General features: G+C 37.6%; 1 protein-coding gene across 1 annotated transcript in view; it reads right to left on the reverse strand.

Moving 5' to 3' along the window:
- Nucleotides 1–5,196, reverse strand: part of ASZ1 (ankyrin repeat, SAM and basic leucine zipper domain containing 1) — a 47,515-nt gene extending 42,319 nt beyond the window's left edge. The window contains exons 1-3 of the mRNA XM_028104967.1: nucleotides 5,089–5,196; nucleotides 4,609–4,708; nucleotides 1,856–1,978 (exon numbers count right to left, since the gene is read on the reverse strand). Of these exons, the coding sequence (XP_027960768.1) occupies nucleotides 1,856–1,978; nucleotides 4,609–4,708; nucleotides 5,089–5,193 (328 nt within the window). The 5' untranslated portion in view covers nucleotides 5,194–5,196. The remainder of the gene's footprint in view (nucleotides 1–1,855; nucleotides 1,979–4,608; nucleotides 4,709–5,088) is intronic.
- Between the last annotated feature and the right edge of the window lie 8,298 nt (nucleotides 5,197–13,494).

Genomic DNA, 13,494 nt, shown 5'->3' on the forward strand with positions numbered 1-13,494 from the left:
TTCCCTTTCCTTTAAGAAAATAGGAAAGTGATAAGAACATGAAGGCTGTGTAGAGATACTGCCTGGAGTTGAACAGTTTTTGGTTGAAAAAAATTTGCTTTGCTGAACTTGTAGGTGAAAAACAGTAATTGATATTCTGTGATTTCACTTCTTTATTTCTCATTCATTTGACATCTCAGTGAAATTTTGGTTTTTATCCAAATCATCCTACTGAAAATGACCTAACTGCCATATCCATTGGTTTCTTTTTGGTCCTTTTCTACTGGATCTCACTGAGCTCACCCTGTTTCCTAAAAACTTCTCCCCTTGGCCACTATGGCACCAAAAGGAATCACAGATTAAAAAAATAAAAACACCTTTCAGGTTAAGAATTGGGGAATTCAAAATAGGTCATGGCAGCTATGGTTTACATCAGTGGTTTAATACTGATCAAGTATAAAGATTCTAGTCCCAGTTCTGCTACTGATAAACTGAGTCCAGTGATACTTTAATATCTCAGTAGACCTAGCTTATAGATAGGAAGCTGCCCTCTTTACCTGACGGGGCTACTGCTGAATACATAAAGAATTTATATGAACATGCTGAGAAAAATATAAACTGTTTTATAACTAAGTATTCCTCTGATTACAAAAAGGAGAGAAAGAAAACTATTAATTTTTTTAATTTTTTAAGTTTTTACTTAAATTCCAGTTGGTTAACACATAGTGCTATATTAGTTTCAGGTGAAACTAATCATCACAAGTGCAGTGATGCTGCCTTCCAAAGTTGAAACAGGTGCTCATCACAAGTGCACTCCTTAATCCCCATCCCCACATCCATCTCTCCTCTGGTAACCATCAGTTTTTTCTCCATAGTTAAGAAAACTATTATTATTTTTGAGAATATTTTATATACTTTCAGAAATCTCATTCCTAAGTCCAGCTTTCATTGGGTGATATTTTAAAATGACATAATAAAAGAAAAATGTATTATAGAAACAGATTAAACATTAAACTACTGAAAAGATGGGAAGTTATATAAAATACATAGATGACAAAACAGAATAGAAACGGTTTTACAAACCCCTAATGTAGGTACAAAGTAAATGTGAAAATTAATTCTAAAGTGAAATCAATACCTGAATTATGAAATGAATTTAATTGCCTATTGGAAACATGTTAAAAATAAGTAAGCAATAATTCAATATAATAATTAAATTGGATTTGCACATATACTCTTATTTTTCAAAAGCATCCAAAGCAGTACAGAGTAGGAATTATCTAATAACAAAGAAACATATGAATTTAATAAGCTATCTTTGAAACAACCTTAGATGATATAATTCAGAGTTGAGTTTTAAATTCTAAAGACTGGTTTTCAAGTAATTTTTGACAAAATTATCAGCCTTTTGTTTTCTTTCAATGCATTTTTCCTTTAAAAAATAACCAAACCCTCTAGCATAGAAATTAAAGGTATATAATAACATAAGCGGTTATTAAGATAATATAAATGCAATCTATCTACTTGGAAAGAGAGTTTCCCCCCCCAAAAAAATCTATGGTTTTTAATTTAATTTTGTATCTTAATTACATAATATAACTAATAGGAAGGCTTGTTTTTTAAACTGCTTTAACTTTTTTCACTTTGCATAATAGTTGCTTGGGAATCAAGAAAATCACAGTAAACAAAATCAGTTGGGTTACCTCAACATCTTACCTTATCTTTTTTCAAGGACAAAGGCTTATTTTAAAGTTAATGTATAAAAACAGAACATGGAAAGTGTACATCACCACCCCTAAACATTATAATTAGGCTTCTAAACAGAGATACATACAAAGTAAATACTCACATATTTTAAATGTTTAAAACACCTTACCCTTATCAAAGCTTGCATTAGCACCTCTGTCCAGAAGGACCCGAACCAGCTCTACATTGGAAACACTAGCAGCATACATAAGAGGAGTCCATCCATACCGAAAGCTGGAATCTACACTAATGCCTGTCAGTATAAAAAGAAAGTTTTAACAGCCTCCTCCACCAAAAGAAAAATCATTGCCACCTTCATATGCTTAAAGTACTGTGCATAATAACATATACCACGTAATTTATAACAAAAGGGAATTTCTTGGTAATAATGGCCTAAGTTTAAAAGGGTCCACACAGTAAATGATTGTAGCTCAAAAATATTCAAAGTAACACTATATGGTTTGGGGATAATATATACCTAATAAAAATATAAGGACACACATAGGACTGATAAGTATCAACTACAGCAGAATGGTTATCTCCAGGGGTAAGGAGAGAAACTGCTATACCTTTTAGAATATATGAAATATTTAGTAATTTAAAGAGAACTGAACAGGTGCGCCTGGGTGGCTCAGTTGGTTAAGCGACTGCCTTTGGCTCAGGTCATGATCCTGGAGTCCCAGGATCGAGTCCCGCATCGGGCTCCCTGCTCAGCCGGGAGTCTGCTTCTGCCTCTGACCCTCTCTCCTCTTGTGTTCTCTCTCTCATTCTCTCTCTCTCAGATAAGTAAATAAAATCTTAAAAAAAATAAAGAGAACTGGGTGCCTGGGTAGCTCAGTCGTTAAGCGTCTGCCTTCGGCTCAGGTCATGATCCCAGGGTCCTGGGATCGAGTCCCACATCGGGCTCCCTGCTCGGCGGGAAGCCTGCTTCTCCCTCTCCCACTCTCCCTGCTTGTGTTCCCTCTCTCTGTTAAAAAATAAATAAATAAAATCTTAAAAAAAATAAAATAAAATAAAGAGAACTGAACATATTAACAGAATAACAAAAACTGGAGACATCTTTCAACTGTTAGAAGTGGCTGACTCAAAGGGAACTTTCGTTTTTTTAAAAAAGATTTTATTTATTTATTTAATTGACAGAGAGAGAGAGAGAGAGAGAGAGAGAGAGAGAGAGACAGTGAGAAGAGGAACACATGCAGGGGGAGTGGGAGAGGGAGAAGCTGGTTTCCCGTTGAGCAGGGAGCCCAATGCGGGGCTTGATTCCAGGACCCTGGGATCATGACCTGAGCCAGAGGCAGTCGTTAACCAACTGAGCCACCCAGACGCCCTGGGAACTTTCATTTTTTATCAAACTTCTCAACTGGTGCAGAAATTGCAGAAATATGTATCAAAACCAAGCATAACTTTGGAAGGCAAAAAACTAAAAATATTTTTTAAAGTGTGAAATAATGACATCTGGAAGGAAACTAGGAAACGCTAAATTAAGAGTTACCTGTGGAAGTAAGACTTCAGGGGTACTGGGGGAGAAAATGGGTACAAAGGTTATCTTTCTACTTATACCTATATATTTATTATTGGCTTCTGAAAATTAATTTTTAAAATGTTTGTAATTAAAAACAAATTTTAAAAGGTTGACTAAATATCTACTTCACCAGAAGGTCTTTTTAAGTCCTAATCTTTCAGGAGCCTCCATCATTTCACTGCACCTAGTCCTACTACAAACTCAAGCCCCAAGGCAAATTCTCTTTTCTAAAACAAATTTCTAACTATTCCATCCCATCCAGCACTATGCACACTCCTGCATGTGTTCATATTAGGTATTAAGCCTGTTTCAATTATTCAAATTTTATTTAGTTTCATTCTTCAATTTACAAACTCAAGTTCACTGTCCACAAAGTTACACAGATCCTTCTTTTTTGTTACAACAGCTAATATTTATATAATGTCTGTATGTTTTAGATGTTTATGTATTCTTTGACTTTAATACACCCCCAAACCCTCTGATATTATGCATTCCCATTTTTAAAAGGGGGAAATTGAAGCTTAGGAAGGTTAAGTAACTTGGTCGGGATTACAAAGCCATCAGGTGGCAGGGTTAGTAATCAAACCCAGAACTGTACTGTTTCCAAAATGATTCCTTTTCCACTAAATCATGCAGTGTCTCTAGCATAAAAGAAAAACATTTTGCTATATACAATCTCATTTATCTATTCTGTGTGAATGTTTTGGATTTACAAATAAATAGTAAATGCCTATTACTCCTTTGGATAATTTCAATCATTATTATCAACAACTCACATTCCCACATCAGGTAATTAAAAAAATTAGTATTTACTTTGATCACAGAAAAATGTTACAGGACCCTGGACAGAATTATGACGTTTTACACAAAGAAACTGATGCATTGGAAGTTTAAATGATTTTCCTAAGGAACCACAACTAGCAGGCAATAAAGCTGGAACAGATACCCACATATTGTGATTCCTACCTCAGGCCCCATTACACAGACACCTAGCACAACAAAAGAACATAACTAAAATATACATAACTAGAAACAATTCTGGAGAAACATGTAATAATACTATAGACAGTAAATGCTGAGAAAAATGTGTAAGAATTACTCGAGTGGGGTAGGATTAATCAGAACAGGCTTCTTGAAGGAGGTCCAAGAACTGATGGAAGCAACAGGGTGGCATTCCAAATTTGAGCGTAGAAGAAGAAAATAAGGCAAAGAAAACTCAGAATCAAGTAAGATATATAGAACACTTGCTACATTAACATTCATTGTGCTTCCACTAGAAAAGCAACTCAAATCTTTTAAAATAAGGAACCCTTGTAAATGTAGACAATTGTGTTAGGTTGAAACTATCCCTTATCTCTCACCAGAATTTAGGAGCTCCTCGACCAATGAAATATCTCCTGTGGTCAATGCTTTTTTAAATGTTTCATTCTTTTCTTCAGGGAGTAATGGCCCTTTTAATTTCTAAAAAGGATAAAGTTAAAAAAATTGTTATATTTTCATTTCCACTACATCAGAAAACAATGACTGGTTTCAGGTACATCTTCTTTAGGGGGCGGAGGGAGTGCAACATACAAAGTTCGTAAGGAATTCATGTCTAAAATTATCTTTAAAGAAATGGTAATACTATGGGTCCAAACCCAAGTGAAGAGCTACATCGACGACCTAAAGAAGCAATTGATGGAAAGCACAAAAGGGAACAGGAAAACCCCGGGTTTGTTGGGAGTCTAGAAGCCTGTATTTCCACTACGGAAACAGGCAAGCAAAAGGTTTCACGAGATTGGGCCTTCAAGGGCCAAGGGGTGCTGATCCAGGTGCGGTCAAAAAAAGGCCTCCTGGGCTACCTGAACCGTCCGATCGAGATAACCAATCTCCCAGCCGTCATCCTCGCTCTCGCTACTCTCGCCTCCACCGGCCACTGCCAGCCCACGTAGTGCACCAGCCGCCATGCCCGCCGACCTCTCCTAAGCACACGGCACCGCCCACCCGCTCCCCCGGCGCCTGCGCACTGGGGGAGCACGCAGGGTTGCGCGGGAAAGCGCGCGTGCGAGCGAGAGGCCTTGCGCCCTTAGGCGCAGGCGCGTGGGCATGCGTAGTGGCCCTCACCTTCCCTCTATCCAGCGACCAGCCCTGTGGTCTAGGGAGGTGGAACCCTGCCTAACGTGATAGGGTCGGTGGTCCTGAAGCTCCGGATGAGGTTCGGGCGCCACGCCTCTAGCCACTGCTTCCAATTCCTTTCAGGGACTTACTCTTCATTCTTTTTAGGGTATTTGATGAAGTTCTTGCTCTTCAAGGAATGCCCTACTTTCGGTGGAGCATAATGGGGATTAAAATGCCAAGTAAGACTAGGCTTTCTCCCTCATCCCCTTCAAGCCGCTCCCTCGGGATGAGGAAGAAAACCTGTCTAACATGCGACCCCCTGGGAGAGGGACAACTCTTGGTCGGAATACAGATAGGAGCACCATCCTTGCATTCAGAAAGCCGTCAAACGGGAGCTGACAAAGGAGCCAGGAGAAAATACCATCCCAAAGGAAGAATTCTTTTTCCTTTAAATTTCATGTGACCTCAGATCTCAGCTTAGATCTGGAAACTTCAAAACCATCCAAACACCTTCCCAGCTAGACACTATGGATGCCCTAAAGGAAAAAGTCAGTCGACAAAGCGGGAGTTTGGGGAGAGAGTGGATCAAAGTGCTAGGAAGAAGAAATGACTTAAACGTTCAGAGAGCAAGTAAATAATACAAACAACTCCAGGTGAAAGCCGCCCGACCTCAAACTGGCTTTTCTGCATCTAACTTCTGGATGAAATGGTAACAAATTAGTTATCTTTGCCACAGAAAATTAGATCCATCAAGAAGTAAGTCACGTTTGTGTCCCTCGAGGTGATTGTTTTAAAAGATTTGATTTATTTATTTGACGAGAAAGAAAGGGGGGGAGCACAAGCAGTGGGAGCAGCAGGCTCCCTGCCTGAGCCACCCGGGCGCCCCCATCAAGTTGATTTAAAAGGAAAATAGCCATACACCATTCTTTAAAAGTTTTTGTTGTACTTTTTTTCTTAGAGAATCTCCAATATAAGATTTTGAAATTGTTTCCTTAAGACACTTTCACAGATAAGTATTTTTAAGTAGTTAAGTTATTTTGAGCCCCACCTCTGTTTTCTAAATGCATTCCTTCAATAAATATTATGGATTGTTGAGTACAACCAGGCACAACTAGGTTTAGGGAGACAACATCAAAGCTAAACCGAGCTGCCTCAAGGAGCTCACATTTTAACCAGGAGAGACAATAAGCAAGCAAACAAATAAATAAGGTTATTGCAAATTAGAGGTGCCACAAAGAGGTAAGTGTGCTGGGTTTCTGGAATCAAACCACTTAGGTTTCCTAGCCAAACCATTTATTGCTGTTAGCTGTGTGCCCTCTAGCAATTTAGCCTCTTTCTTCTTTTTCACTTTCCTAATCTGTAAAATGGAGAGAATGATAGTACTCACCATATAGCATTGTTTGAATAAAGTAAATAAAGTCATGGGCTTGGCATAGGGTTAGTCTCAATGTAAGAGGTAAATAAATTTTAACTACGACTATTATTGTTATTATTTTTGATAAGGTAGTTAGACCGGAGTAGAATTCTGAATGACAAGGAGCCAGCCATAAAAAGTCAGAAAGCAGAGCGTTCTGGCAGAGGAAATGGCTAGTACCAAGGCCTGAAAGCAGGAAAAAGCTTGCACCCAGGCTTGAGACTAAGATGGGCAAGTGAGACTTCTTTAAGCTGGTGGCGTCAAAGGGAACCATACTGTTTTGCATCACAAGCAAAATTTAAGGAAGCACTTTCTTCAGGAAGGACCTTGGAATTCTTATATTTTGCATCTGGGCACCTTACTTACTTCACCTTCATCCTTGCCCTGCTTGGACCAGAAAGGAGGCCTGAGGCTGGACCATCATGAAGGAAGGGGTGTGTAATGAGAGGACCTTATGGAACTTAAGTAAGTAGTCTGGATTTTACTTTAAGAACAATATAACATTAAATATTTTTCAACTAATGAAAGACATTCTGGTGTGTGTGTGTGTGTGTATTTGAAGACACTCAAACTCTTTCGTAAAGAAGGTTTTTGTTCTGAGCATTTGGCTAGTTAGTGGTACCACTTACTAAGATAGGGGAAGACCAGAGGATAAACTTGAAAATGAAATGAGCATCTCAAAATTAACATATTAAAAATGAAACACTGAAGTGTAGCTGTCAAGTGGGTAGTTGGATGTTCAAGTATGGAGCTCAGGAGAAAGACTGGTCTTAGAGATATAAATTTGGGAATATTACCCATATTGTTATTGTATATGCATATTGATTACACACAATAATCAATACACATATTATTAAAAGCAAGATTTTTCTTTTTTGTAAATATACACGCTTTAGATTGAATGTTTGTGTTTCCTTTCCCCTAAAATTCATATATTGAAACCTAATCCCCAAAATGATGGTATTTGGAGGTGGGGCCTTTGGGACGTGATTAGGTCATGAGGGCAGAATTTCATGAATGGGATTAGTGCCCTTATAGAAGGGACCCCAGGGGCCCCCTTGCCCCTCCCACCATGTGAGGACACAACCAGATGCTCTATGAACCTGGAAGTGAGCTCTCACCAGACACTGAATCTGTTAGCACCTTGATTTTGGACTTCCCAGCCTCCAGAATGGTGAGAAATAAATTCTCTTATTTATAAATCATCCAGTCTGTGGCATTCTGTTACAACAGCCTGAACAGACCATGACAATAGATAATTCGAGAATTTATGTGGAAAGACAAAGGAACTAGAGAGCTAAAACAATTCTAAGAGGAATAAAGTAGGAGGAATTTCTCAACTTGATTTTAAGTCTTAATGTGTAGTTACAGTAATCAGGACTGTGTGGTATTGAAGAAGGGGTAGACACATAGATGAATGGAACACAACAGAAAAGCTAGAAATAGACCCACATAAGTAAGACCAAATGATTTTTGACCAAGGTGCAAGAACAATTCAGTGGAGCTTCCTTAATATCTTCAATAAAGGATGCTGGATCAACTGAATGTCCGTTAGGTAAAAAAAATGAACCTATCTAACCTTCATGTCTTCTATTAAAATTAACTCAAAATGGATCATGAACACAAATGTTCATAGCAGCATTATTCCTATTAGCCATAAAGTGGAAACAACTCAAATGTCCATCAACTGATGAGTAGATAAACAAAATGTGATATCCATATCATGTATATTAGTTTCCTAGAACTACAGTAACAAATTACCATAAACTGGGTGGCTTATAACAACAGAAATTTATTTTTTCACCATTCTGGAGGCTAGAAGTCTGAAATCAAGGTGTCACCATCACCATGCTTTCTCTGATGATTCTAGGAGAGGATCCTTCCTCACCTCTTCATAACTACTGGTGGTTGCCTGCTGGCAATCTTTGGTTTTCTTTGCCTCCTGGATGCATCACTTTAATCTCTGCCTCTATATAAGGCATTCTCTTCTGTGCGTCTGTGTCTCTGCATGTCTGTGTTGTCTAAATTTTCTTCTTCTTGTAAGTCATATTGGATTTAGGGCTCTCTCTAATTCACTATGACCTCATCTTAACTTGATTACAAATAAATTCCTATTTCCAAATAAGATCACATTCACAGGTTCTGAGTGGCCATAAGTTTGGGGTAGGGAGGCACTCTTTAATTCAGTACACTATACGTATCGCTCAGCATAATGTTTTTCAGATCTACACCATGGTATGTTCTATACTTAATTTTCTTTTTATGTTGAATATTGTGTGGTATTGATTTCAGAAGGTGATTTCAGAAGGTGGCAGGATCCATTGGAAGGTTACTACAATTGTGGGGCACCTGGGTGGCACAGTGGGTTAAGTGTCCCGACTCTTGGCTTTGGCTCAGGTCATGATCTCAGGGTTGTGGGATTGAGCCCTGTTTCAGGCTCTGTGTAAGATTCCTCTCTCTCTCCCTCTGCCCCCCCTCCCTGCACACAATCTCTCTCTCTAAAATAAATAAATAAATCTTTAAAAAGAAAAAGAAGGTTACTGTAATTGTGAACTGGAGAAGGACAGGAAAAATGGAGAGGAGAGGATACATTCAAAATTTATCGTGAATTGGAATCAATAGGATTCAGGGATTGTATATGAAGGATGGGGAGAGAGAGAAGTCAAAGCTGATGTGGTAAGAACACAGGAAAAAGAAAATGTTTTGAGGAAACAGATAAGTTTTGTTCTGCCCAGAGACAGTCTGAAATGCCTGAGGAATATCCATGTCCAGATAAGATCAGGAGCTCCCCAGAGAGGCCCGGACTATCAATTTAGCCTTAGAAATCATCTTCCTAAGAGGTAATAATGGGTCTATTAGAGTGATGATATTGTTACAGGAGAAGGGATAGGATGAGATGATCGAAGGGCCAAGAATATCCTTAGGGAATGACTTCTTTTAGGAAGCCACCAGAGAGAAAGAAGCAGCAGAGGGGCCTGAGAAATAATAATCTTAGAGGCGGAAGACTAGGAAGAAATCAATGCCTCAAAAATCTTACACTGTACTAGAACCTAAAGATAGAACAATGAAATCAATAATGATAATAAATTCATTTTACTGTACTTCCTATAGGCCAGTCACTGTTCTAAGGGCTTTACTTATACAAAGTCAGTTAATACTCTTAAAGCCCGATTGAGGTACATACTATCTCAGTTTTGCAGAGGGGCAAATGGAGGCCCAGAGAGGCAAAGTCATTTTCTTGAGGTCATCCACCTGGCAGGGCTGGGATTCTAACTCAGGAAACAGCTCTGCAGTCCATGCTTTTAGTCATTAATTAGTATCTAATACTGAGGTAGCACTTCCCTGTGCCCTGACACTCATCTAAACATTTTATATCCATTAACTCGCATAATCCTCACTGTAACTTTTTGAGGTATGTGCTATTTTAAAGACACATTATACAATATGTTTATTTTACAGTTGAGGAAACTGAAGTACAGAAAGTTGATCTAAACTGCCCAAGATCATGCAGCTGCTAAGTGGGATGGTCAGAATTCACACCAGGCTCTCCGGCTCCAGAGTGGGAAAGGGATGCCCACAAAAGCACTCTCTCCTTGTGGGGGGATACACGTTTTGCCTGTGGGCGTTCACTTTCACACTGTAGTGCTCCTTTCCCAAGCTGATTTCATCTGACTAATAAATCAGACTCGGAATAAATGTTGACTCATTTACAGGTTAATCACGGGCTTCATTCCCGGACAGATAAGAAATCGGTGATTTAGTTTTGTCTGAAGTGATTTGGGAATTCCCCCAGGGTGACTTCCTGGAGTGGGTCAGAAAGCCACCTACCCACATTGTTAATGGCTGTAGTGTTCTGCTTGGTTCAATGATGACAGGAGACTGGTAAAACAAAGAGGGCAAGAAACTAGCAGGATCCGAGAAATAAAAGTTATTCAAATTTAGGTTCTCCTTAGTTCCTGGACATTTTTAGTTTGTTTGTTGTTTAATTTTTAAGCTTTGATTCAGACATGAGTGATGATTAGCTAATACAATTCATTATACCATTACACATGATTATGCTGTACATTGTGAGGAACTTGTTTTAAATTTAATGTTATCACATTTTTAAAAATAATTCTTGCTTATTTTCTATAGTGATATGTGTGGTATCACTTTCAATAATTTGAAAATATTCTTTTTTAAAAATTTTATTTTATTATGTTAGTCACCATCCATTACATCAATTTGAAAATATTCTGTTGGGATCCCTAATTCTTAATCCCATCTGTGATCCAGTTGGGTTAACTGCCTCTTTTAGGGATAATTTTGGAGGCATAAAAATGGTAAATACATTTTTTTCATTATTAAAATTCATGTTTCATTATTAAAATTCACAAGACAGTCAAGGAGAGAGAGAGAGAGGCAATATTTAAAAATTATTATACGGTATTAATTGATTCCATAAATACTTACTGGGCTCCCACTATATTTTAGGCGTAGGGGGTGAAGTTGCAAGGAAGACAGGCTAAATCCTTAATTCCCAAATGTTTAGAGGGTAGTAAGAGGAAAAAACAAATTTATAAATAAATATTAGGTAATGATAAGTTCTATGAAGAAAAATTAACCAGGTGAAGGGGGTAGAAAGTAATGGAGGCAATTGGGAATTTAAAATCGGGATTTCAGGGAAGACCTCTCTGAAGTATTCTTCTTAGTGTGATAGGAAGTTACAAAGATTTGATTTCTTATTTTAAAAAAAGATTTATTTATTTATTTGAGAGAGAGTGAGCAAGCAGAGGGAGGGGCAGAGTGAGAGAATCTTTTCAAGCAGACCCCGCACTAAGCTCAGAGCCTGAAGCCAGGCTCAATCCCATGACCCATGAGATCATGACCTGAGCCAAAACCAAGAGTCAGATGCTTAACTGACTGAGCCACCCAGCTGCCCCTTGATTTTTCCATTTTAAAAGGTTATTCTGGCTACAAGGAGAAAAGTAAGTAGGAGGACAAGAATAGAATCAGGAATACCAGTTATGAGTCTGTTAAAATATTTTAAGTCCTCAACCCTACCTGTATATTAGAATACTCTGGAGGTGATTCTAGCCAGACCCAATCTAAACCAATTATGTAAGAATCTCTGGGAATAGGGTCCAGGAGTTGATATTTCTTAAGGCTCCTCTGGCGATTTTAATATGTAGCCAGGTTTGGAAAAGGTTGTGGAAAAAAGATGTCAGGGGATGGATCTAGAGCAGTTATCTATATCCATAGGAAAATATAAAAAACCCAGAATGTTTAAGTTAAGCTATTAAAATAGGAATGGATTTTCATCTGTATCTATTTTCTTCCTTAAGGAATATGGTTAGATCAAAGAACAAAACACATCCTTAAACAAAGAGGAAAATAATCATCAGGAAATGATGAAAATGGATTTTGGTTAACAAGCATTAACCAATATAATACAAAGAAGTAATGGTTAATGAAAATGTTTGTTTGCGTCATGTTTATTTCTTCAAATATTCTGGTATGTAGCCCAGGTTTGAAAATGACTATAGAAGGACATGGGAGGCTGGATCTAGAGCAATTATCTTTGTAGGTGGCTAGATGTCAGATACAGGGTATATATGTTTTGTGGAGGCATCAGGGAGATGGAAAGTGAGCTGAAAAAGAAAGATGGGGTCAGGATTGGTTTCCAAATTTAGTCCTGAAAAATTGAGTGAGTGATGATTGAATGGGAGAAATGGGAGAAAATGGGTGGAAAAGCAGGGATATGTGTGTCTGTGTGTCTGTGTATAGGTGTGGGTGGCTATTGAAATCAAGAGTATCACTTTGTACTTTATAATGTAGAGAGTGCTAATCAACTCTAAAATGGGGTGTTAAGTAGAGAGTTAGATAGAGGTTCACGACTGAATTATCAGTTTCCTGAAATAATTGTCTTCAATTTTGTATCTGTTTCTTATTTATATTAACTAGAAAATTTACCCCATTATTTACTTCACTTGTAAAGGCAGCCTTTGTACATTAGAAATTTTTTTCCATGTAATTTTATTTTAGTTTTTCTTCCTAGATTCTTAATGTATACTCACAAAGCTACTGTACTGCAGATAGGCATCGTGTAAGAGAGTGCCTTATGAGTATGGTTACCCTTACTTCCAACAAAACATTATGGATGTAGACTTCTGGGAAATAGTAGAAGGTCATAAATGCCAGAATATTTTTCCGTCAAAAACATTGCAAAAATTTACTAGTTTTTTTAATTTTGATTTTAATTTTTTAAAGGAATTAAAAGGTAGCTAGCTAATTATGAAATTCCAGAGCAACTTTTCCAAAACTTACTCAACTAAAGAGCATCTTTAAATTCGTAACATACTGATGAACAGTAAGAGGAGCTCAACAAATATAATGGGCTCCTGAATTAAAATAGCAGAAGGTGGGCTTTTAGATTAATTGCTACAAGAAACAAATTTATCCTGTATTTAAAATGCAGTGAATTTTAAATAATGTTACAGCTCTATATTGAAACTGTAAGACAAGACACACAAACCAGACAAATACAGATCATGGATTCATGAATATCAAGTGGGTGAAATATACAACATGTAATTAACAGCAAAATAAAACGTATAGCTAAAATATTTTGAATATTTACCATGGTAAGAACTATGCCAAGCATTTTACATGTGTTGATTCTATATCAGTTAGAAATCCTTTTTTTTTTTCCCCCAGTTGGGAATACTTTTAGCTACAGTATTCAATATCAATCATT

Source organism: Eumetopias jubatus, unplaced genomic scaffold, assembly GCF_037043125.1.
Source record: "Eumetopias jubatus isolate StellerSeaLion01/CBP00866 unplaced genomic scaffold, mEumJub1_p1.0 scaffold_14, whole genome shotgun sequence".
Taxonomy (NCBI): domain Eukaryota; kingdom Metazoa; phylum Chordata; class Mammalia; order Carnivora; family Otariidae; genus Eumetopias; species Eumetopias jubatus.